At 39.0% G+C, this 26,902-nt stretch overlaps 1 protein-coding gene across 1 annotated transcript in view; it reads left to right on the forward strand.

The window, feature by feature from the left end:
- Positions 1-384: 384 nt before the first annotated feature.
- The window catches only part of LOC149024204 (rho GTPase-activating protein 5-like), a 46,408-nt gene continuing 19,890 nt past the window's right edge, over positions 385-26,902 (forward strand). The window contains exon 1 of the mRNA XM_089144511.1: positions 385-674. Within this exon, the coding sequence (XP_089000637.1) occupies positions 550-674 (125 nt within the window). The 5' untranslated portion in view covers positions 385-549. The remainder of the gene's footprint in view (positions 675-26,902) is intronic.

The following is a 26,902-nucleotide window of genomic DNA, read 5'->3' on the forward strand; positions in this document are numbered from 1 at the left end:
ACGAATATCTTCAGCAGAAGGGGAAAACGAAAAAACAGATTAATGACTAGTGAGTTCGTGATTCTCACGTCTCAGCACCCAATGAATTTTCTTCAATCCAACTCCCCGAATTATTCAAATCCAAATTTAATTTCTCTTAAAGTAAACCTTGCACTCTACATTTCTGAAAATTTTTAAATAATTTTCATTCTACTGGTTTTTTCTTAAGACGACCTTTTCAGTGCCGGCCATGATGGAAATACTCTGTTCCCCATCTCATCTTTCTTCACCAAGCTCTTTGTCGTGTTTGCCCACACGTAGTCATAGCGCAAGTCGATCCTTCCCATTGTCATTGTCGTTCACGTTCCTACACCTGCTTCATATCTTCTCTAGTTGAGAGCGAGGCTTTATCAAGTGTTCAGTTCAAACAAAGAACAAGAAGACGAAGAGCGAAGAAGGCGAGAAAGGGCCAAAGAAGGCGATCAACTGTCTGTGTTGGCTCTTTTGGTCACTGCATTTAGGAATTCCCTGGTGGTTTGTAGGACTACTGTGAGGAAAGAGCTTCGTTCAATGGAAATCGGTTGGCCGACCGACGTGCAACATGTTGCCCATGTCACATTTGACCGCTTTGATGGGTTCCTCGGTTTGCCCGACGAGTTCGAACCTGAAGTTCCCAGGAGGGCTCCCAGTGCTAGGTCAGTTGGTTTTCTTACACACTTGCTCGCGTATGATGTTCAATTGGTACGTATGGCTTTTCAAGAAAGTCTTGCTGCAGACTTTATGCTGCAATTCTAGCTACCGGAAGTAGCTAATTTCCTCTTCTCCTTTTTTTTTTCCCCTACAAAAGAAAAAGAAAATGAAAATTCCGTGTTCCGCTAGCACTGGGATGTAGCTCACCAGGGTTGCATGTTCCTGGTTGTTGTCGTCTTGGAGGCCTCGTTTTCCTTGAGAATCAACGCAGAAAAACATATTCATGTTTGCTACCGTCTGGAGGTCTCGTTTGCCTCGAAAATCAGTGCCCAAAAGTCTCCATTATTTTTTACTTTCAATAACCCATTCCTGAAAAAAGTTGATTCTATCCCAAATTGTTTTCTTTGAAAATCATATTTATGCTCCAGGTAGTTCGGTTATCAGGGAACATAATGCAATATTTAAGAAATTAATTTAATCAATCAAATCTAGCATGACAAGCACTGGATAATTGTTTGAGGATGGAGTTCTCTTTTTTTTTTTTTTTGGCTCTCTCAGATGAAGAAAATAAACTAAATGAAAGCAAAAGTTGCACAGTATGAGAGCTCTCATTGGTACATGCCAATAGAGCTAAATTAAGGACAAATTGAGACAAATCTAACCTGGGACTAGAACAGAGATTAGTAAACTGATAGACTTTGGATAAGGTCAATAGAAATCCTAAGTGATAAACAGGCCACGGTCAAAACCGAGGATGGGAACAACAAAAGGAGACTATTCTCAGAAGTCCAGTGTTGACAAACGAAATATTATGATTCTTGGCTTTCGCTAATCCTTCTTTCCATGCTGTTAAGACAGCATTTAGAGGATCTTTAGAAAGAACAACCCCAGATTCCTGCAATATGCAAATCCGATCCTTGATTAAGCAAAACACCTATCCCTGCCCTGCTCCTGAGATTGTTTTGGTTCCTGCAATTACCAAAGTAGTTCAGCATTTGGTTCTAAATTAGGGATTATAGAGCTATTGTTGGCATTTATGGCTGAGATAATGTCCCATTCCATTTGGATGGAGTCTTTTAAATCAAGTGATAATAGAGTCCTTTAAATCCTTCATAAGGTCAAACTACAACAATTCTTGAACTTCCCACACAGATTGGATTCTTTGGGTAATAACTAACCTTGTTATATACTGCTTGATTAAACTTTTCCCAGAACCATGTGTATTCTTAACCTTAACAATGCTAGTGACTACATAACTTATTTTCTGCCAGAATTCTTAAATTATTCCCACAGTTTAAGCACATATCTGAACTGTACTTTGTATTTTCCCAGTTTGATGTCGCTCCATTGGTCAGGTCGACAATTGTCTTCTAGAGTGTGGTTAGAACAGTGAGCTGCATATTATGCTGTTTTTATACTCTTTACAAAAATTGAACTTCCATATTTCTTTGAGACGCGGATTTGTGCAGTAGGGAGTTCATTTTTTGCTTTTTCTTTGTAAATTCTGTCTTCTATATTTGACATTGGAGATTCACTTCCATCACTAGTTTCTGGGTGGGATAGGGTTAATGGTTCCTGTTTGCGAGACTTGTGGAAGCTGGAGCTTTAGACGGCTTTCTCATAATTAATGAACATGAAATCAGGTTCATCAGGCCCATGTTGTTCTTTGTATTTTTATTGTTCCTGGATCTATTAATTTTTGAGATGAAGTTTGAAGTTGTTGCGTCTGGATATTTTCCTCTCTGTTTTGGGTAGGCCCAATATTTCGAACTTCTGTTTTTCAATTCAGTATTTAGTCGTCTACCAGAAAGCGGGACTGAACTATTTGACCTGCAACATGTTGTGGGGGAAGTTATTATAGACACTTGGAAGCAATTTAGTCAAAGTTCTGCTATTGTTTAAGTCTGATCTGTCTTTTCCAATTTAATTCGATGGTAAAACATTTTGGGATTCAGAAGTGTTAATTGTTCTTACACATAATGTGTTTTAATTTTTAGGGTTTTCGGTTTGACTCTTTTGTGAAGATCAGGAGATGAATTTAAGATAAAATTAATACATTCTTTGTCGTTCATTGCTTTTCTTCTTTTGTATTTTGAGTTAAGTAGGGGCTTTAATCTTTCTCAAAGACAGATATCATTTGGAAGTGATGGTTGTTTTAGGCATCACTTTAAAGCTAAAGGTCCATAGAAACAACACCACAACAACAACACCAACAACAACAACAATAAGCCTTGTCCCAACTAAATGGGGTCGGCTACATGGATTCTTGCCCTTCAATCAGTTTTGTTCAAGGCCATGCTAGATACAAGGCCTAAGCTATACATATCCTTTCTCACCACTTCTCCTAAAGTTATCGTAGGTCTACCCCTAGCTCTTCTAGTTCCTTCAATATGGATTATATCACTTCTCCGTATAGGGGCATTTATAAGTCTCCATTGAACGTGGCTGTGCCACCTCAAACGACTTTCTCGAAGCTTATCACATATGGGAGCAACTCTCAGACCGACTCTAATATGATCATTTCTTATCTTATCCATCATAGTTTTGCCACTCATCCATCTTAGCATCCTCATTTCTGCTACACTGAGTTTATCTATATGACTCTTTTTAACAGCCCAACACTCTACACCGTAGAAAGTGACCGGAAAATTTGCCAAGTTGATGCAATTAAGAATGGTTAAATCTCAACACCTACCCACCAAAGCATTAGGTTCTTTTTCTCTTGGTAAAATACTTTTCTGTAGGTGACTAAGGGAGTTTTTTCTAGAGAGTGTGGTGGAGGGAGGTTGTTGAATTCATGAATGCTAGATGCATTTCTAAGACTTGGGGCCTTTAATGTTGGAAGTGACATCTCTCTTACAACTGAGTAACGAAGAGGACACCAACTACTTAATTTCAATGATCCACCTTGATGTAAACCAGAATTCAGACCCTGGCTGAACCCCTGGAGTGGGCCTCACGGTCACTCCGAAATGGCTCACCTAGGGCTGGCCGAACCCTCCAACAGGGGTAGTTTGGTCCATCCCAGTTCTAGTTGGTTGATAATTTTAATTTTCAGAGGAGTCTTGGTCAGTTAGGAGTATAGTTTGAGTTAAAGATAGGTTCTTGAGTCTTTGGGATTCTTCTTTAAGGATAGAACTCTTGCAAGTCTTTATTTTCAAGAGAAGTTCCTTTAGTATTTGAATTTTAGGGGGAATCTATTTTCAAGGAGATTCCATTAGATCTTAATTATTTATTTGGATGTTTAAGATCAATTGTAAGGGGATCCTAATTTATAAAGGAAACCCACTTATGTTTAGAGTCTTTTAGTAGGCTATAAGTAAACGTATCCTTTCTTTGTAAGTTTCTAAAGTCTGGATATTTGAACAAGTGTTATTGAGTTGAGGACCATTGTTCCTGTTGAGAAGGCCATGGCGGATTTAAAGTCACATTCTTCTTCAAAGATCAGCAACAACAACCTTTCTAGCACTCTTCTTCCAGTCCTTTGTCTTCTTCTAGAAATTCCAGCAGGGTTCCAAGTAAACAAGCCCCCACGCCCATTCCCTCTCCCCTGTATCATTGCAAATCCCTCCCTTCAATCTCAGCAACCCCTAACCTCTTCCCTGACCCCCGCAACCCCCTCCCTGCCCTCCCCTGTTCTTCGCAGCCATAAAATCCTCTCCTCCTTGCTGCTGCACCTTGGCAGCTTCCCTATGTGCCCACGACACCTCTAATCCCCTTCCCTACCCCTCCCCACCAAACGGCATGCCCCTTTCTAATCCTCTCGGCATCCTTCTCTCTCTGTCCCTCTTCCTTCCGGCAATCCAGACACAGAAAATCAGAAAAGAAAGAAGAAAGAAAGAGAGAGAAAAGAAAACAAAGAAGAAGAAAAGAAAGAAAGAAAAGAAGAAAGAAAGAAAAGAAGAAAGAAAAGAAGAAAGAAAGAAAAAGACGAAGAAAGAAAGAAAAAGACAAGAAAAGAAAAGAGAAAAGAACGAGGAAGAACTAGAAGAGATCCTTTCCTTCCCAAGATCCGTTCTCAAATCCAGTTCTATTTTGAAACCCTAAATTTTTCCAAAACATGGTTTCACTTCCTGTTCCCCAAATCCCTCAACCCATAGCTATCTCAAATTTCATCCTAGACCTTCCCATGCTCAACCACAGGTTTCCTAGGTATCTTTGGTACATCCCATATAATTGTTTTATCCAAACTCCTCAACCCAAATTTAACCGTACTATCCATTTGATTGCTGGAAGATTCTGGGCAAACCCTTAATTTTAGGGAATCATCAAACCCTAACACTAAAATTTTTACATCACACCTTTCTAAATCCAAACAAGTAAGACTGTTCAGACCATAGTTTGAGAATCCGGCTTTGAAGCCCAACTTGGTCGGCCTAAAAAGTAAGCTATGACAAGATCTCGCTGAGATGTTTTTGGTTGAAATTGAGGCCAGGTATGAATGGGAAGAGATACAAACTTAGTTCATTCCAAGATATTCTAAGATTTCGCCAAGATACCTAAATATTTCTGAGATGATCCGTGATATTCACTCATATTCCATCGTAAATTTGCAATCACAAAAAAATACGAGATACTGTCAGATCTCATACTGCTCAATTTATGGTTGAGGCAAATTAACTTTGTTTTGTTTTAGGACTTTTTGTCTCCAAACAATCTCTAATAATATAAACTATTAAGGCATAGTAGATTTCTTGCTTATGTGCCTTCAATTTGAAATGAGAGTAGGTGTTTAAATGGTAGAAGCAATAATTTATCATCAGCGTATGAGGAATATTAGTGATGTTGAGGTGAATGTTGTTTAAGTAGCAGTCCCTGGAATTTGAACAATCTCTCACCCTTTTAACCTCTGTTTGTTATGTGAGAAGTCTATGTAGATGGTTCTATTTTACAGGTTTCTGTTTTTATAATTATATTATATCATATTATCTTTTGTACCATGGCAGTTTATGTGTTTGTTTGTCAGTAAGACAAACCTGACATGCTTTAGAAACCAGAAGTAAAAACATAGCATGGACTTATGGTATCGGATATGTCTGACTATATGTCCAACCTGGATTTCATACATTAACAAGTTGCTTCCCTTTTTCATATATTAATGTTTGAAACTATATGTTATTATTTTGATTATTTTATTAGTTTACTTATCTTAAGTGTTAATGACTTGGGCCAACCAAATTGATGGTTGGTGCTATTGACTATTATCTTATAGGAGGCATCTGGCGTTTGCTATATACCTCTTGTTCTTTTAGGTGTATTTGTTTCATTTTTATCTAGATGTGGTTGCATTCGTTTGTGTAGGAGATTGGGGATCATCCAGTTTCTTGTAAGGAAGATATAACTTGGTTATATGTTCTCTCATCAACATGTTTAGTAATGAGCATAGTGGTCAGTTCCAACGGAGATAAGGTCCTCATGCTTGAGTGAACATGTGATACAATGAACAGGGCAAAGGGTTATGGTCTCACTAGCGGATAAAAAGTCCTTTTCACTGATGATGCTATTAATCTCTTGCAAACTGAATGATCCAAAAGGAAGTAGGGAATTGTTGTCTAACAGATGGTAATAGTGATGTAGATCCAGCCCCTAATTTGAGCCCTCAGACACGCTGCCTTGCCCTTAGAACCCCAGCTGAAGCCCCTGTGGTTGCTCTCCAGCTCTAGAGCTGCTGCCCAGCAGCACTTCAAGTCATTCTATTTCCATACTTAGTCTTTCTAGTATTAGTAATTTTAGGGGCAATTAGTATTTCTGCTCAACTATGATAGCAGTCTAGTCCTTTTAGGTCTTATTTTTAAGTCAATCTTTTACTAGTTTTTTTAATTCAATAAAGGACCCACGGGTTAGATTCACAATCCTTGTAAAGGTAAAATTATAAGACCTAAGCAGTTGCTGATTATAAGTCCTAGTAAATAGTAATAGAACTAAACTAGTGTTATTATTGAATAGACCCACCCAAACTGGAGGTCGCTACGGATCAGAATTATATGATTTTTGGCTCTCAGATTTTGGGTCTCTTATTTGTGTTTGCTGATGCAACTACTTCTTTGGTCATTTTTGGTCAGACAAGGTCCAAGAATTGAGAAACCATAAGGTTGTAGGAGAAGACAGGGCGAGCTCCTTGGTGTGGCTAAATTGATACCCTACAAACTCCATCTCTGGTCAATCCAAAGCTTCACTAGGTTCCTCCATCTAGGTATTTGGTACCCTACACCCCATCCTTCTTTCCCATCACCTTTGTGATTTTTCTTTTCCTTGGATTTTTTGACTTCCCAAGACACCCAAATTTCAAGTTCAGCACCAATCTAACCTTCAGATTCGTCCCAAATTTCAGGCACATCATCTCTCCAACCTTAGTGACCTTCTAGCTAATTTCAATATATAGTTATTTTCTTGAATTTATATCTTCCTAAACCCTACAAACACGAAACTGATAGGGCCTAGATTCCTAATTTTAGGACTTCATTCTATATCACCCCATATCAAGAAACCTCCCATTAGCCATTAACATCAATCTTAATCGTCCCATTTGGTCTCATTATTTCTTATTACAAGCCATCACCCCCATTCCATCATTAACCTAATTAAGCCTTTAGTGCATGGACACTTTAGGGATAACCCTACAGGAGTCATCCTTGCACCATAGCCCAACCTACCTAAAAATAACCTATTTGTCTCATAAGTTGGTTCTGATCAAGACCTTGGAAGAAGTGGCTCCTAGTTGGTCATCTATCAATCTAGGACTACATCATATAGTGTTAGAATTTGAAGAAATTATTGCTTAGAAGGTATGTTTCATTCATAGGCCCTAGTGGGGTATTTATAGTTACAATTTGAGTAAATCCCACTCTGAGTAGGAGCAGAAAAACAAGTGAAAAGAAAAACTAATCCTTGACTTATTAAGAAACCAATCTAACACCAAATAAGAAACCAATATAGAACATATAACTAAAAAGAGGAGTCTTATTCCAATTAGGAAACCTTAATCATACTAATCTTATTCCAATTAGGAAACCTTTACTTCGAACATTCCCCCTCAAGTTGAGGCATTGATATTTATCATGCCCAACTTGCCAATAATACTATTGAACACCTTTGTGCTTAAGCTCTTTGTGAGCACATTAGCCCATTACTCGTCTAAAGTAACAAAGGTGATACGTATCAACCTAGCCTCAACCTTCTCTTTGGTAAAAATGTTTGTCAATCTCCACGTACTTAGTCCTGTCATGTTGTACTTGGGTTGTGTGCTATATTGATCGCTGCTTACTATCTGAGTATAACTTAATAGGAACCTCTGAATCTGTCCCAACCTCTTAAAGCAGCCCTTTTAGCCATAGTACCTCACAAATCCCTTGAGCAATTGCTTTAAACTCGGACTTAGCACTATACCTTGCAACTACAACTTGTTTCTTGCTTCTCTAGGTCACAAGATTACCTCCCACATACACACAATACCCAGAGGTAGACCTTATATCATCTATACACCCTAGTTTGCATTTGTATATGCCTCAATCTTCAAAATTCAAATGTCCATGAGCTGAAATGAAAATCCCTCTTATTGGAGTGGCCTTCAAGTTCCTTAAGATTCGATACACTGCATCCAAGTGTGAGGAGTAGGGATCATGCATATACTAGCTAACAAGACTAACTGCAAATGTGATGTTAGGTCTAGTATGAGATAGATAGATTAACTTTTCCACCAACTTTTAATACCTTGTCTTGTCAACTGGTTCTCCTTCCTTTGCCTTCAAGTGTAGGTTAGGCTCAATAGGAGTCTCAGCAAGCTTACATCCTAGCATCTCAGTTTCCTCGAGAAGATCTAATGTATACTTTCTCTGAGAGAGAGAGAAATACACCTGACAGAATATGCTAACTCTAGCCCTAGAAAATATCTAAGTTTTCCCATATCTTTGATCTCAAATTCGGTCCAAAAAGTCTTTAATGCTGAAATCTCATCCTAACTGCTGCCTGTGATCACAATATCATCAAAATATACTAAAAGTATAGTAGTGTGAGAATCATCTCCTTTAATGAATAAAGTGTGGTTTACATTGCTCTGCTTATAGCCATTATATATCATTGCCTTATAGAACCTTGCAAACCACACTCTTGAAGATTGCTTCAGCCCGTATAAAGCCCCATGAGTCTCGGCAGTAGAATACCCAAGTGGCACATCCATATAGGCCTCCTCTTAGAGACCTCTATGTAGAAAAGCATTCTTCACATCTAACTGTTGTGAACTCCATCCTTTATTAATTGCACATGAAAGAATAGTCCAAACTATGTTCATCTTGGCAACAGGGGCAAATGTCTTTTGGTAGTCAATGCCATAAGTTTGAGTGAAGCCTTTGGCCACCAATCTTGCCTCGTACAGTCTCGCACCTCTCAACGATCCCATTTGCCTTGTGCTTGATCACAAGCACCCATTTGCACCCAATAGTCAGTTTTTCTATAGGCAAAGTCATCAATTCCCTCATTTATTTTTTCTCCAGAGCTTGCATTTCCTCATCCATAGCTTCCTCTAGTTTAAGTGAGGTAACGCCTCTTGTCAAGTGTTAAGAACAAAAATAGAGGACAAAGAGGAAATGAAACTTTGAAACTCTAAGGTTAGGGACTGATATGAAATATAATTGGAAATAGGATGTTTGGTGCAAGTTTGTGGCTGCTTTCTCAATGCAATTGGTAAAGTCCAAAGTAGGATCAAAAGAAGGGTCTAAGACAGACTCATTTGGAGGAATGGATTTTTTAGGATTAGGAACCAAAGCTTACAACTGACTTGGTTTAAAAGGGGTCACTCGCTGCTTTCTTTAATAGGTCTTTAGAGGTCTAGGCTCCCCCTGTACATCATCCACTAGCTATTTTTGTTCAATCACTCCATCTTCTGAAGGAGGACCATCTGTAGGAATCTCAGAAGAAATATCGAAAGGAGGAATCAACATCGGAACCTCTTCACAAGACTCTACCCCTGAAGAGGTGTAGGGGAAAATGAACTTGTTCCTAAAACATAACATCTACAAAGATAGAGAAACCATGAGAACTAAGATGATAACACACTTATACACCCCTTTTGTGTCGGAGGATAACCCAAGAAAATGCACTATAACCCACGAGGATCCAACTTACCATGAACATGGTGTTTTCAGACAAAGGCAACACAACCATAACCCTTAGGTGGCACTGTAAAGGCTGCTTCCTTAAAAGAACCTCAAGGGAGTAATGCTGGTCTAAGACATGGGAACGCATTCGGTTAATAAGATATGCTGTAGTAAGAACTAAGAACCGCATCACCCCAAAACTGAGGAGGCACTTGTATAGTAAACATAAGGGAATGTGTTACCTCAAGTAGATGTTTATTCTTGCGTTCAACAACCCTATTTTGAGGTGGAGCATCAACCCCATACATTAGAGTGAATAACTAAAAAAGGCACTATACTACGATGATCTAAAATAGGATAAACACGCCTAGTCTATTTGGCCAAGATATAAGCCTCACAATAAATATTGTTCAAATTACATCTCTTAATCAAATCAGGAAATAACTTGGATAAAATAGGTAAAGGGACGTGGCTAAGACAACGATGCCATTGTAATAAAGTAAAAAGTGCAGGACAGGTGGAATTAGAGGTTGTAATAAGAGCTAATGGAAACCCATCTAACAAGTAGAGCCCCCCTTTCTGTTTACCATTATTGTATGCGCCGTTTCCATTTCCAGGTCCTGAAACACACAGTGAGAAGGAAAAAGATTATTTTGTAGTTTGTATCACGAGTAAGGCTATTACTAATAGATAAAAAGATTACCCGGAAACTTAGGAGCATGTAAGACATTAGATAGGGTAAGAGAAGACCAACAATTAATAAATCCCTTCCTAGAGAAGGGGAGAGAGACCCATTAGTCGTTTGAACTTCGAACATCCTGGGCAAAATGAACAGATGAATAAGTATGAAACAAGGAAGATGAGCCTGTCATATGATTGGTTGCCCTAGAGTCGATTATTCTAGAGGGATAAGTCGAATTGACATTGTGACACAAAAACACCTGTGGGGAATTGTGGATTAGCAGAGGGAACAATGGCAGAAGCTTTACTCGCATTGGAAGTTGACATTAGTGAAGATACGTCAATTCTGGACATCAACTGGTGAAGGTGCTGGGGCTCGTCTGAGCAAAGAGTTGATGGAGTACTCAGGATGTCAGAACTAGCTTGGTTTGCAGGTGTTTGATTGCTGCCCCTATTTCCATTCCTACTTCATAAGAATTTGCTGGACGTCTATGCAACTTCTACTTGTCCTTTGTATGGTGTTCTTTTCCACAATACTCACACTTCACTAGAGGGGAGAATACTCAGGATGTCAGAACTAGCTTGGTTTGCAAATGCTTGATTGCTGCCCCTATTTCCATTCCTACCTCATCCACAGGAATTTTTTGGACCCCCATGCAACTTCTACTTGTCCTTTGTATGGTGCTATTTTCCACAATACTCACACTTCACTGGAGAGGAGAATACTCAGGATGTTAGAACTAGCTTGGTTTGCAGATGCTTGATTGCTGCCCTATTTCCATTCCTACCTCCTCCATAAGAATTTGCTGGATGTCCATGCAACTTCTACTTTTCCTTTGTATGGTGCTCTTTTCCACAATACTCACACTTCACTGGATGGGAGAATCACCATAACCAGCCACTAATGCAGATGTATCAGATGACTAAGTATGTACCATAACTTCCTCTGACTGTCCTCATTATCAAGTATAGCATAGGCTTGCTCTAGAGAATGGAAGGCTCTTGAAAAAGAATATGTGCTCGAATTTGATCATGTTCAATATTCAACCCTGCCTGAAAATCATACACTTTGAGCTTCTCTTCCCACTTTTGATAGGCATCCACGTTCGCAACACAGGATGGAGTAAAACAGCCGTAGAAGTCAAGGGTCTCATAATAGCTTTGAAGAGTGTTGTAGTACTGAGACAAGCTAAGCTCCTTTTATTATAACTGGTGAAATCTTCCTTTAAGAATCTTAAAGCATTGTGCATCATTAGCAACTTTAGAATATGTTTACTTGGCAACTTTCCAAATTGTGGCAACATTAGGAAGAAGAAGGTAACTCTCTGCAATACTTAGTTCAATGGAATTGAGAAGAAATCCCATAACCAAGTATTCATCTGTCTCTCACTTATCTTGAGTTGTACTAGGTATAGAAGGCTTGATAGAAGTTCCATTAAGATGACCACTAAGACCACAAGCATCAACCGCAAGTGAAACAGAGCTAGACCAACGAAAATAATTGGTCCCATTAAGTTTGATAGTGGTCATTTGAAAAAGGGAAGGATCATGATCCTGAAAAGCTGAAGAAATGGGAGGATTCTCCATGTCAGATGCACGAGAAGAGGCGGAGGAGACTGTATTGGCCACCGCAGGAACAAAAAAAATTAGATCAAGGACTAGGAGAAAAAAGATATACGTTGGTTATATGTTAACAAAATAATCAGGTTAAATGCTTGAGTGATTTGTTAGATCACTGAGTGTTTTTATTTATAATATAAGAGGAGATAACATGTTTACAAGTCATTGTTCGTGTTAGCAAATGTTAAATCATAATTCTTTTTTTAAGGCCAAATGCCCCTCAAAGTCCCATGGAGAACATTTTTCTACATGTGTCATATCTTCATCATGTTCAGTAATGATCATAATGGTCCTATTGTTCTGTTGGAGAGAAGCTTCTCATGCCTGAATGACATACATGCAACAATGAGTTGCAATCCCATAAGGGTGGACAATGGTGGAGGAAAAGTTTGTTTTCACTGATGACGGTACTGATGAGGATTGATATTTTACAAATGAATGATCCAAAAGGAAGTAAAGAATTCTCCACAAACAGAAGATTTGCTCCAGAGGGAGCATGTGGAGCAGCATCACTACAGGTGTCTGAAGTAGTTGGGAGTAATGTGAACAGCACTGTTGATGATTGGTGGTGAATTTGAAGCACTGGTTTCACATTGCTAGATTAACCAAGTGCCCCTTCCGACTATCTGAGAAGAAAATGGTGTTTTAGTCCCACTAAAGGTAACTTTTTTGTCAAGAAAATAAAATAAAATATGGTACAGCAAGCTTTTGCCTAAAATGTTGATAAGAATAATGCCATTATTGACACAGCCACTGAATTGCTTGGTAGCAGAGCAGTTGATGCCGACAAAGCTCTAGAAACCCTCATTCCCTCGCACAAGCAGTGGGCCAAAGATCACACACTTCGCCTTGTGTGACCGTTTGCAGAATGGTTATTGTAGTTTGCCTACATTGCCATATTATAATTGGTTGTTCCTTTATGACTGCTTGTGCTGTCAGCAGTGCACCCTTCCCTTTTTTCTGTTTGACCTCCTTGCATTTATTTCTATCAGGAATACAAGTCAACCGGTATTCTATACTCCCAAGAGATAACAACCTTGTTTTCACTCGCTTAAAAAAAAAAGGTTTTCCACTTGCACTAATCAAGCTGTTCTGGATTCCTTGAGTGATCACGCTGCTATATTGCAAAAGTCCTCACAAACTCTCTCATATCAACTTTGTATAGGGGTAAAACACAAAGGCACGATCCATTGACTTCTCATGGTTACAGAGTTCACATCTTGTTTTAATCTTATTTTTCTTAATTGAATATTCCCCTTTTTTTCACTGCATCATCTTTCGGAATCTTTCCCTGCATCACTATCCACACAAATAATGCTTGACATGCTAGCAGATTTGACTTCCAAATCAACGATCTCATCTTTATCTTTTTCCTTCCAATTGCCTCCCGAGCTGATCTGATTGAAATATTCATCATCTGATTCAGTCTCTAGTGACAGAAATCTAAAGTACTTGCAGAGGGAAGAATAATATTTTTTGTTTACTCAATCACTTCTCTCGTACCTGCTGATTCAACCACAGGAAAACACCATTTGGTATGAAGCCAGCCATCAGAACTTTTCCCTTCAGAAACATCCTGATCCATGTTTGATAACTTTGCTATTGAAGTTGAAACCAGCCAGTGTTCAGTCCAAAATCTTGTGTTTTTCAACATTACCAGTTGATGAGGACATCATTCCTAGGGAGTGACAGTTTCAAGTCTATCAGGGATGCCAGTGTAGAGATCAGCCCATTGCAGTACCCATGTGGGTCAACCATGACTTTAGGGGCTACCAGATTACCATAGTCCATTGGTTCGACGAGGAGTACCGTCCATAGGCAGCTGCATTGGTTTAATTTTGGTCTCTTTTGGTTCCTTGAGGAGGCTTATGTTGGTTGTTTTGGGTTAATTTAGTTTGTTTTTAATTTCATATGGTTATTTTAATGTAATTGGTTTAGGTTGACCAAGGGTTATAATTAGCCCATGGATTATGTTCACTTAAATGTACTTTGTGGGTTTCCAGATTCTAGTATTAGAACATTAACATTAGGGTGATGTAAACCAAATTCTAGGGTTTTGAGATTTGAGATTGAATCCTAAAGTTGGGTTTACTCCAGAATCCTCTCTCTGAGAACCGGCAATCTTTAGGGATCCTTGCAGCAAGTTTTCTTTAGGAATTCTTGTCTTACTTGGACTCAGTTAGGTCATGCATTGCCATGATTCCCATCCCCTTGTTTCCCTATTGAGTCTTGATTTAGTCTTGCTTATTAGTTTAGGGGTGTTATTTTGTTGGTTGAGTTCTCCTAGGAGTCCAACTCTATTAGAGTTTTTATTCATGTAAATTCTATTTCTTGTTACCCAAGTAAGGGTATTTATGTAATAGTGTACTTTCCACTTAATTATAAATAGAAGGCTTGAGATCACATTGATCAATAAGCTATTCTACCACAATCGGTTTTTTCAACATGGCATCAGAGCCTCGGGATGATTAGGGAAGAACAAAATCAGACGGAAAGAAGAAGAGAAGAGAGAGAAGAAGAGAACCACCACTGTCGTTGCTTGTCGCTGCTGCATCGCAAACCTTACCGTTGCTAAACTTGTCGCTGCTGCATCGCAAAACTTACCGCTGCTTGTTGCTGCTGCATCGCAAACCTCACCGCTGCTAAACTTGTCGCTGCTGGCAGTTTTTCAGTACTGCCTTGAGCCGATTCGGGAAGAAAATAACAGGAAAAAAGAGGACAGCAGAAGAGAAGAAGCTGCTCCTGCCTTGCTGCACTACTGCTGCTCATACACTACCGTGAGTTATTTCCTCCGTCTTCCTCTGCTTTTTCCGCCGCTGCTCCTGCCTTGAATCGAACCAGACTCTAGTTTTCTCCTCCTCCTGAGATTTGGTTAGCCCACAGAACAAACATCGTATGTTTGAGGGGTTTAGTTTGTAAATTTAAATTCTTTTAGGGATAATTTAGTAAATTTGCATTTTAGGGGCCTAATTGCAAATTTGTAAGTGTTAGGGACTTATGTGTAAATTTGCATAGTTTTAGGGACTTAATTGTGAATTCAGATTTGTTAGGGACGTATTTATAATTTTTCAAAAGAAGAAAAAGACGGAAAAAAAAAAAAGAAGAAAGAAAGAAACATGGTGTTTCTTATATGCACAATTTGAATCGTGGTTTGGCTATTACATTCTGCAATGTTTCGGTTGAAGGGTGACGACTGAAGAACTGCAACCAATTTTTTCAATATGGCAACTACCGATGGTACTACTGCTCCCATTGGCTCTACACATTATCCCACTATTCATCCTCTTTTAGTAAGATTTGATGGAACAAATTATTTGATCTGGTCTCAATTTGCTCACTTGACTATTGTCGGAATAGGACTTGTTGGACACATTACGGGCACCACTATCCAGCCTACTACCATAGGTGTTTCACAGGATAATTGGATCTCAAATAACTCTCTTATTATGTCATTCCTTTTGAATTCCATGAATCCAAATATTGCTCGTGGATGCCTATTACTTAATACTGTAGCCCAAATTTGGAATGCTACTACTGAAATATATGGACAGTTGGAGAATGATGCACAGGTTTATGAGCTATGAAAGAAGCTTTGTGAGATTATGCAAAAGGAATTGACTGTAGCCCAATATTATGCTGAGTTGTACTCTCTTTGGCAGGAGTTGGATCATTATGGGGATTATCACCCCATTAATCCAGATGATGTGACTACTTATAGGAAGCACGTTGATAAGATTCGGGTATATGACTTATTGGCAGGTTTGAATGTAGAGCATAATCAGATCAGAGTGCAAGTATTAAGCCATTTTCCCTTTTCTACACTCGAACAGTCTTATGCCTTTGTTCAGTCTGAAGAAAGCCGTCAATTAGCCATGCTTCATGCTTTTATTGTGGAGAAATCAGCCTTACAGTCTGTTAGCACTAAATTTTATTCGGCTAAGGAGATTGTCAAGTGTGAGCATTGTCACAAACCATATCATACCAAGGCCAACTGTTGGAAGCTCCATGGGAAGCCTGCTAATTTTGAGCAAAAAAGAGCAGAAAGAAGGGGAAAGCCGAAAGCTAATATTTCTGAGACAGTTTCCACAACACCCTTTGCAGACATTGGTTTTTCACAGGAGGAGTTAGCTACTTTGCGACATATTTTGCAGTCTTCTACTGCCAGTACAACCTCTACTACTGCTTCCTCCACTACCCATACCAACTCCTATCTTGCTACTTTAGGTAAAACTTTTATAGTCTATCATGTTTCTGCTCCCTAGATCATTGATACAGAAGCCACAAATCATAAGACAGGTTCCTCCTTTTTTTCACATTATGCTCCAACTTCCGGAAAAGATAAAGTTTGAATTGTTGATGGCTCCTATTCTTCCATTGCTGGAAAAGGGACCATTCAGCATTCTTCATCACTTTCTTTGTCTAAAGTTTTACACGTTCCCTCTTTCTTTATTAACTTGCGCTTTATTAGTAGTCTTACACATGACTTGAATTGTAAAATGATTTTTTCCCCATCTTATTGTGTCTTATAGGTTTTGGTAACGGGGAAGGAGATTGGACGTGGTAAACTAGACAATGGACTTTATCTATTGGAGCCAATTGTCTCATCTACTTTTGCTCTAACTGCATCTCCTAATTAGGTCCATTCGGTAACATCAGACCTTCAGCAGTGGCACCGTAGGCTAGGTCACCCCCCTTTAGGAACTCTTAAGAAAATATTTCCCAATTTAGTTTCTTCTTGTAAAACGGATGAATTTTTTTGTGAAGCCTGCATTTTTGCGAAGCAGACTCATTCTACTTATTTACTTTTTCTTCATAATAGAAAATCTATTCCTTTTGGACTCATTCATACTGATGTGTGGGGCCCTTGCCGACATGTCTATTACTAGCCATAGATACTTTATTACTTTTATTGATTGTCACTCTCGTTCTACATGAATTATCTTTTAAAACAAAAAAATGAGATTTTTTGATGTTTTCATAATATGATTAAAACTCAGTTTAATGCCACTGTGAAGATCCTTCACAGTGACAATGGCACATAGTATATTGATGGTGAATTTAAAAAATATCTCTCTAACTTTGGCATAATACACCAGACCAATTGTGTTGATACTGCTGCCCAAAATGGGGTTGCCGAAATGATGAATTGGCATCTTTTAGAGATAGCCAGTTTACTTATGATTGCTATGAATGTCCCTGACCAATACTGGAGTGATGCTATACTCATTGCCTCTTACCTTATGAATAGGATGCCCAGTATGATACCTGGTTTTAAATGTTCTAATGAGCTTCTCTAAGGAACCCCTTCTTTTTTTATTCCCCCAAAGGTTTTTGGATGTGTCTGTTATGCCCGAATCACAACCCATCGAAGTAAGCTGGCTCCTCGTGCCCTATGTTGCATTTTCTAGGGTATTTTTCTACTTATAAAGGGTACAAATGTTATCATCCTCCTTTCAGGAAAACCATTTTCTCCACGGATGTCATTTTTAATGAGTCTTGCCCTTATTATACACCTCTCCAGGGGGAGAGCCCTAGAGGAGAGGTGCTATTTCCAACTTTAGACCTTTCTATCACACCACCACAACATAACTTAGGAGTTCAAGTAGTGTTTCCTGACCTGGAGGAGACTTAAGCCAGTATACCTGAGGATTCTAATTCCCCTCCTCCGTATTCTAAACCATGTGAAGAACCTGGTCAAGGGGAGACCACTCTTGTGAGGCACACTATTGAGGTCTTTCAAAACAAGATTGACCAGAATAAGGAGGTGCAAACTTACCAAAGGAAGAATTACAACTGGCTAAAGCAAGTGGAGAAAGGTGACATGTTGCCACTTCAGTCTCGTGCTCCAGAATCATATTCTACTTGTTCCCTTGAGGTATCTTCTTTTGATCTTTCTATTGTTGTTAGAAAAGGAGTCGATTTTGTACTCCAGCATCCCATAACTAAATATGTCTCTTATGATTCATTGTCTGACTTTTACCATGCTTTTATATCCTCTCTATCATCTATATCTGTTCCTAAAAGTTGGCAAGAAGCCTATGCTAATAAGAGATGGAAGGCAGCTATAGTAGAGGAAATGCAGGCAATGAAGAAAATTGATGCTTGGGAGCTGGTTACATTTCCTTCAGGAAAAAAACCAGTGGGTTGCAAATGGGTGTTTGTGGTTAAACAAAATATGGATGGATCAGTCAACAAGTTGAAGGCTAGACTAGTTGCAAAGGGGTTTACCCAGATCTATGGGATAGATTATCAAGAGACTTTTGCCTCTGTTATGAAACTGAACACTGTCAGAGTTCTTTGTTTGTAGCTATTAACAAAGATTGGAACTTGCACCAATTAGAGATAAAGAATGCCTTCTTACATGGGGAGTTAGAGGAAGAAGTCTATATGGAAATCCCACATGATTTCTCCAATGACAATACTGCAGGGAAAGTTTGTCAGTTGAAGATGTCAATTGATGGGTTAAAACAGTCTTCTAGATGCTGGTTTGGAGGCCTTTTGAAGGCAATGATTTTTATTGGGTATAAGCAAAGCAATGTTGATTATACACTATATGTCAAGAAGCCAGGTACTAACATCACACTTCTCAATGTTTATATGGACGATATTGTTATCACAGGGAATGATGGTGAAGAAATTCGTAGGTTGAAGAACTTTCTTGGTAGAGAGTTTGAGATTAATGATCTATGGAAGTTATAGTACTTCTTAGGGATTGAGGTGGCTCGATCAAAGAAGGGCATATTCCTATCCCAAAGAAAGTATGTCTAGACTTATTATCAGAAGTGGGAATGTTGGGGTGTAAAGCAATTGATACCCCTATTGAAGCTGGAGCTAAACTTAAAGAAAAAGAGGGAGAACCAGTGGACGAAGGAAGATACCGAAGGCCAGTAGGGAAGCTTATTTACTTGTCCCACACTAGGTCAGGCATCGCTTATGCCGTGGGGATAGTGAGCCAATTCATGCATGATCCATATTTATCTCATATGAAGGCTGTTACCAAAATACTACAATATTTGAAGGGAACTCCTGGAAAAAGAATACTTTTGTCACCCACTGATAATCTAAAGTAGAAGCATACACTGATGCTGACTGGGCGGGATCTCCAGACAGAAAGTCAATTTCAGGTTATTGTACCTTTGTTGGAGGTAATCTAGTTACTTGGAGTAGTAAGAAATAGAATGTGGTAGCTTTATCCAGTATCGAAGCTGAATATAGAGCTATGGTTCGTAGAGTTTGTGAGCTAGTATGGTTGAAAGGCTTGCTATAAGATATTGGAGTCCAAGTTTCAAACACTATGATGCTATATTGTGACAACAAAGCTACTATTAGTATTGCTAATAATCCTGTACAACATGATTGAACTAAACACATTGAAATTGACAGGTTTTTTGTCAAAGGAAAGTTGGAACAAGGGCTTATCTGCATGCCTTTTGTGAGGTCTAGAGACCAAGTGGCAGATGTTTTCATTAAGGGTTTGAAAGAAGGAGATTTCCTTCCTATTTTAGGCAAGTTGGGCATGACTAATATCTATGCCTCAACTTGAGGGGGAGTGTTGGTTGAGTTCTACTAGGAGTCCAACTCTATTAGGTTTTTATTCGTGTAATTTTGTATTTCTTGTTACCCAAGTAAGGATATTTATGTAATAGTGTACTTTCCACATAATTATAAATAGAGAGCTTGAGATCACATTAATCAATAAGCCATTCTACCACAATCGGTTTTTTCAACATATTTATTATTCCTTTGTTATATTGTCTAACTTGATTGTTTATCAACTATTAGCTGCTGCAATTCCCGTCTATTATTTGCTATCTTTCATTAGTAATTGCCTTACCTAATAGGACTCATAACCAGCTTTTGTACGTCCTCTAGTCTGTAGGGTTCCCCCTGCATTGCTGCGTCCATTGCTCTTGAGAAACGACAAATCCCACACTTTCTTTAGACCCTCATCATTGAAGATCTTTTGTATCCCTTTTACAAGGTCCCATCTTGATTGACGGATTTGCTTCCGAAAAAAGAACTCACTCTAGAGTCCTCTTGTTTAATCTTCCATGTTTGGCTGCATAAACTAGCAAAGTGACATCTCTGAACTCTCTGATTCTAAGGCCATCCTCTTCTTTCAGCTGGCAAACTTCTTTCCATTTTGACTATGATTGCTTTGGACTCTTCAATGTTCCGTATGCAAACAAAGTTCCTCATCCACCTTTCAGTTCTTTTGAAAATAATATTTGATGCAAGACTTTGCAACCGTCCCAAGAGGGGCGCTAAGGGCCGAAAGAGGACCTACGGTTGATGCCCAGCACCCTACAACCCTGCAGGAAGTTTGATCCAAATAAAGGGCAATTTTGTAATTTTTGGCAGTCCTAGTCAAGCCCAGTTAGTCTAGTTAAATTCAGAATTGTAGGAGTCTAATCCTACTTCTATTTTTTATTCGAGTCGGCCTAGGAGTAGCTAGGTTGAATTCCCATTTTAAATAGGAGTTTATTAGGAAACCAATTACAGCAAAGAAGCTTCTTTCTTGAATTCACACACAATCATTCTCTAGAATAAATGGTATTAGTCCACAACAGTACTCCACAACAAATTACAGAATACAACATTAACAGAACACAAGTAAAACCATTCTGACTATGTGAGGCCAGTACTCTCGTGCAAGTCTCCTTGCCCAAACCCAATACAGCTCATTGATACCTTCTTTCCTTGCTCTCTTTCTAGAAAACACGTAATGAAAATTTCTATGCCTAACTGACTCCAAAACATAACCATAACATGTCTGACCCATAACCAACTGATCCTACTCTTGCTGACTCCCTTGTTTCAGGTTGCCTTCCTGGGGTAGACTCAAGTAATAAGGGGCCTATCAGAGTTCTATTGAAAATAGAAATCCCTTTTTGTTTCTATTTCAAAGTTGAATAGTAATATAAGTTGTCTAATAAATGCTATAAATACATAGCCTATGCTTATTACCAAATCAGTTTTGATGAATAAAAATATTGCATTCAACTGGATTTTCTGGGATTCTCCTGCGCAGAGAGGTCTTGTGGCAGCTTATTGTAGCGTTTTTCTTCAGCAATTAATCTCCTCTTAAGTCTTCATCGAAATACCTCTCCAAATTCTACTTCAAAATTCACCTTTATTTTGAGGGAAGGCCCAAAGGCTCGTCCATCTTGTAAAATCTGTAAGTGCTTATCTCTACCATTTCTCCTTCACCAACCCCCATCACATCCCTCAATTTACTCTCTCTCTCTCTCTCTCTCTCTCTCTCTCTCTCTCCTCTCGTGGCATCCTTTTCTCCCCAAACCCTAAACTCCATCTGTCTTAATCCCCTCCACCAATTCCCTTCCCTTCCTAGACTCACAATCCACCCCTATCTAGCACTGGACCCTAACCCTAGACCCAACTACCATCTAGAAACCCTAAACCCAACTACCATCTTGAAACCCTAAACCCTAGTTTTCTTAAAACCCTAACTCTAGGGACTTAACTCTGAATCTAAAAATAACAAGGATCTGAGTTTGTTTCAAATACCATAGGCATACAACCTCTAGCATAATCTTATTTACTTACCTATGACAACAACAACAATAGCAACAACAATAAGCCTTGTCCCAACTAAATGGGGTTGGCTACATGGATTCTTGCCTTCCAATCAATTCTGTTTGAGGCCATGCTAGATACAAGGCTTAAGCTATGCATATCCTTTCTCACCACTTCTCTTAAGGTTATCTTAGGTCTACCCCTAGCTCTTCTAGTTCTTTTAATTTGGATTATATAACTTCTCCGTATAGGGGCATTTATAGGTCTCCATTGAATAGGGCCGTGCCACCTCGAATGACTTTCCCGAAGCTTATAACTTGTGGGAGCAATTCCCAGACCAACTCTAATATGATCATTTTTTATCTTATCCTTCTTATTTTTGCCACTCATCCATCTTAGCATCCTTATTTTTGCTATACTGAGTTTATCTATATAATTCTTTTTATCAGCCCAACACTCTGCACTGTACATTATAGCTGGTCAAACGACGGTCTTATAGAATTTTCTTTAAGCTTTAATAGAATACGTCAATCACACAAGACCCTAGACACACCTCTCCACTTCATCCACCCTATTTTAATTCTTTGGGAAACATAATCCTCTATATCGCCTCTTTTATTTATGATTGAACCACATACCTAAAAGAATCACTCTGAGGAATCTCCTTATCGTCAAGTTTCACCACTTCATCGTTTGCCCAATCATGACTAAAGTTACAAACTAGATATTCTATCTTCGTTCTACTTAATTTAAAGCCTCTTGATTCCAAAGCTGCTCTCCATGATTTTAATTTTGTATTAATCCCCACTTGAGTCTCATCTATCAATACAATATCATTAGCAAAAAGCATACACCTTGTACTCGTCTTGAATGTCTTTGGTTAATTCATCCATTACAAGTGCAAATCAATATGGGCTTAAAGTTGATCCTTGATGTAGCCTAACTATAATTAGGAATTCATTAATTTGTCCCCCCATTGTTTTTACACTTGTGATTGAACCATCATATATATCCTTAACTATGTTTACATATTTACTTGCAACACTTCTTTTCTCTAGTACTTGCCAAATTAACGCTCTAGGAATTCTATTATAAGCTTTTTCTATGTTTATAAATACCATATGAAGGTCTTTTCTACATTATCTACACCTTTCCATAAGTCTTCTAATTAGGTAAATAGCCTCCGTTGTAGATCTTCCTGGCATGAACCTAAAGTGGTTCTTCGTAATTGTGGTTAAGTGTCTCAAACGGGTTTTAATTACTCTCTCCCATAATTTTATAGTATGGCTCATCAGTTTAATGCCCCTATAGTTATTACAGCTTTAAATATCTCATTTATTTTTATAAATTGGAACCACAATGCTTCTCCTCCATTAATCTGGCATTTTTCCTGTGCTCATAATCCTATTAAACAACTTAGTCAACCAAACTAGCCTACAATTTCCTAAGCTCTTCCATACTTCTATTGGGATTTCATCAGGACCTTGTGTCTTGCCTAATTTCATCCTCGGGTGCTTTTTTTTTTTTTTTTTTTTTTTACTTCGGACATCGAAATTCTCTGCATATATGTTTGAAAATTGGTGCATTAGTGAATGGTGTAATCAATCCAATCACAGGTTCTTGAAGCATGCTCGTTTAGTATACTAGAGAAATAGATTTCCCATCTTTTCTTAATGTCCTTATCGCATACTAGTACTTTACCATCTCCATTTTTAATACATCTAGCATGGTCAAGATCTCTACTCTTCCTATCCCTTATTTTAGCTATCTTATCTTTTATAAATATATTTCCCCCCTTCCTTTGTGCCCAACTTATTGTATAATTCTTTATACTTCTTCTCCCTTGCTTTTTCCGCAATTTTCTTAGCTTTATTTCTAACCAACCTATACCTTTGAAGATCCTCAACATCTTTAGTTCTTTGCCATGTCTTAAAACTAGCTTTCTTATTCCTAATGGCAGCTTAAACCTCACTATCCCACCACCAAGTCTCTTTATAAGAATGGAGTTTTCCTTTTGATTCGTCTAGGACATCTTTAGACCCTAAATTCCCCCTAAACACAAGAAACCCCTAGCTGCAGGTTTTGAGAAACCCTAATTTGGCCATGTAACCACAAATTTAGGGTTTTGAGATGTGCAAGAATTTCCCCAAAGTTAATGTTACTCTAGGATCCTCTCTTTTGTGAACCAGCAATAAAGAACCAAACTTGAGAATTTGAGATGGTAACAAACCTAGATTTGATGGGCTTGATGGTGAAATTTTGGGTGGTTAGGGTTTTGGGAAAAGTTTGGGTCAACAAAACCTATATGGATTAAAAGTAATTGAAAAGGAAGTAAAGTTATGGTTTTAACAAAGAAATATGGGATGTGTTAGGGTTTTAACGAACCCAAATTGGACGATGAAATGGATATTGTTGAAGTATACACAAGTTTTGGGTTGTTTTATTGTTCACATGAACAGTAACGTGAACAGTGATGCTTGTTTCCTTTTTAGATATTGCTACTCTATTTTCTATTTCTAATGTAGGAATCTTGCTTCCCAAAGCTTGTGTATACTTCAACAGATATGGAACCCAAAGGGAAGTTGTGATTGAATTGAAAAAAGCTAGGGCTCACCAATATTCTAGATGGGGAATTGGGATCTAAAGGTGTCAGAATGGGTTTAAAGTTGGAGGGAATGTAGGTAATAATATGGGGACATGATTCCTTAAGTTTGGTGGTGGTTTATATTTTTTATTTTTTGGGGGTGGGGGTGGGTTTGGATGGCTATATCAAACGATATGAGGGTTCTCGTTTCTAGGGTCTTGGGAAGTATGAAAATTCAAGAAAATAATTATATCTTGAAATTGGCTGGTCAGAATGAGGTCAAATTGGGATCTGAGGTCACTTGGGTTGGGGGGATGGGGCTCCTAAAGTTTGGGACAGATCTAATGGTTAGAGTGGTGTAGATCTGACTTTGAAATTTGGGTCTCAAGAAATGTCCGAAAATTTAAGAAATAAAAAAGAAGGATGCTATGATGGATAAGGGGAGAAGAGGGAAGGTTAGGGAGGGGGCAGGGGATGGTGTTCACTTGGAGTTGGTTCAAGGCTGCTGTAGACGAATGAATGCGTGCTGGACTTTTAACAACTTTTGCTGAAATTGATGAATAAAGCTTCCTAAATCTGCCATGGCCTTCCTAAGAAGATCATGACCTTGTTTGACACTCCAAAAATGGAAATTTTATTCATCAATTCAACTTGTTTTATAATGAGCTAGTGAGGACTATATATAGCCTTACAATTGGAGGGAAAGTAATTCAACTTAAGCTTGACTCAACTAGGGAATCCTTTATAATCAGGATCCCCCTTGCAACTCAATAAATAATATAATAACCGAAGGAAAAAAAGGAATTTTAAAGAAAAACAACTTGTAATATTAAAGCTAAATATCCAAAAAGAATTTTAATTTAAATTAGATTCCAATTGGGACTTCCACTCTAACTAGGACTTATTACTAAATTAAAGAAATAAAATTTGATTTGGATTCGTGAAAACAAAACAAAAATACTAGACTAAAATAATCAGCAAAAGAAGTTGGAAAATGACCATGATACCCCTAGTAGGGCTTGGCCAAGCCACTAGGTGCACCACTTTGGATTGGGTCTAGGGCCCAAATTACTGGTTCAACCAAGGGTGTTGGGCTCAAGGAAGAAATTTTGGTCAAAATCTTGACTGAAACTGGACACTTTTTATCCGACTCTTGAAAACTCAATTTCGAGCCTCAAATGCACTCAAATTGATTTGGATTCTTGCATACTACCTATTTCAAGCATAATAAACACTATAAAACTACTAGTTTACTAAAAAAACTACTGAAAATGTAACATCCAACTATCCAAGTATATAGTACATCAGAGAAGAAGCGAGAATGTTATTACTTAATACTTACAAGTCTATTCTATTCAAGCCTCAAGGTCTCCCTCTTCCGTCTGCACCCCATACAAATGACAATACAACTCCCATGATGTTCGCCCCATATAGTTTTGGACGTAGTCAACAACTGCATCTTTGTACGTGATCTCATCCACATGCATAAGATTCCTGACGGTGGGAAGTTGTGAATCTCCAAAGAAGGAATTGGTGGTGGTGGGCCTTGTGGTTGTGGAATGGTGTGGAAGATCTGCTCAATAAATGAAAGAGCACCCTGGCTCTCAGGAGAAGGATAAGGTCCATACTGATAAGGTCCCAGTGGCTGACTCCGATAGGTGACAGTGGGAGGGACACCATAAGCGCCGTAGGCTGCTCCATAACCATAAGGCTCCACTAGTGGCTGACTGGCCTGACCCTGAATCTGATAGCCAGGAGGGACACCATATGGTCTATAACCATAAGTCGACTAGGTAGAACCATTAATCTCCATAGCAGTATCATATGAGGACTATGCAGGCCTATGCCATCCGGATCCTTTGGAGGTGGAAGAGTCTCTAGCATCATCAATGCTCATCGATCTCATAGATCCCACCAAGCTCTTGGCATCGACTGGACGGTAGGACCCATATGATGGCGTGTCCTCTGTGCTCCAGTCGTGCTGTCTCCCCTTCCCCTTCCTCGAATATGTAAAGGAAGCATTTTTGCCTCGAGATGCAATTCTAGTATGGTCTATATCCTGTGTTGCATGGGTGAACTGACTCTCGCCCATGAATCTCGGTGGTCGTCCTCCCCACCCTCGACTCTCACGTGGTGGTGGTGGTGGTCTGTCCCTAGGATCAGCTGAATCCTGATCACGAGGTCCAACACCCTCATCCCCTCCATCATCACTGCCATCGTCATCATCACCACCATCGTCGTCATCACCGGAGGCCTAACTCACCTCATTCTCAGTGTCGGACTAGACAATCAAATTCTTACTTTTGGGTGGATGCACTAGGGTGTGGCATGAATGGACGGGCGGGCTCTGCATGTGCACTCCCCTCCCTCGCCATGAAGTCCTCCACATCAGCCCCCATCTCCTTTGCAATCTGTCTACTGGGACGTCCTCCCTCCTCATCCAGCAATGACTCTCCGCTGTCCCTGATCCAGTCAACTACTGAGTTATCATCATCATCCATCTCAAATATATCGGCCAAGTCGATATTGATACTCTCTCTGTCAATCCCCTATCTAATATGATCCTCTCTCAGTCTCATATTATAGTGTATGTAGACAAGGTCGGGTGGATGACACTAGGGTGTCACACCCAATCGGTTGCACCTCTTCGAGTGAATGAGGCTGAAGGTGCTCCAGTTTCGCTCACACCCAGTGGCAGAACATGTTTGGGAGAGCACTT

This window comes from Hakea prostrata, chromosome 2 (genome assembly GCF_041222555.1).
Source record: "Hakea prostrata isolate BN-2017 chromosome 2, UWA_Hpros_2, whole genome shotgun sequence".
Taxonomy (NCBI): domain Eukaryota; kingdom Viridiplantae; phylum Streptophyta; class Magnoliopsida; order Proteales; family Proteaceae; genus Hakea; species Hakea prostrata.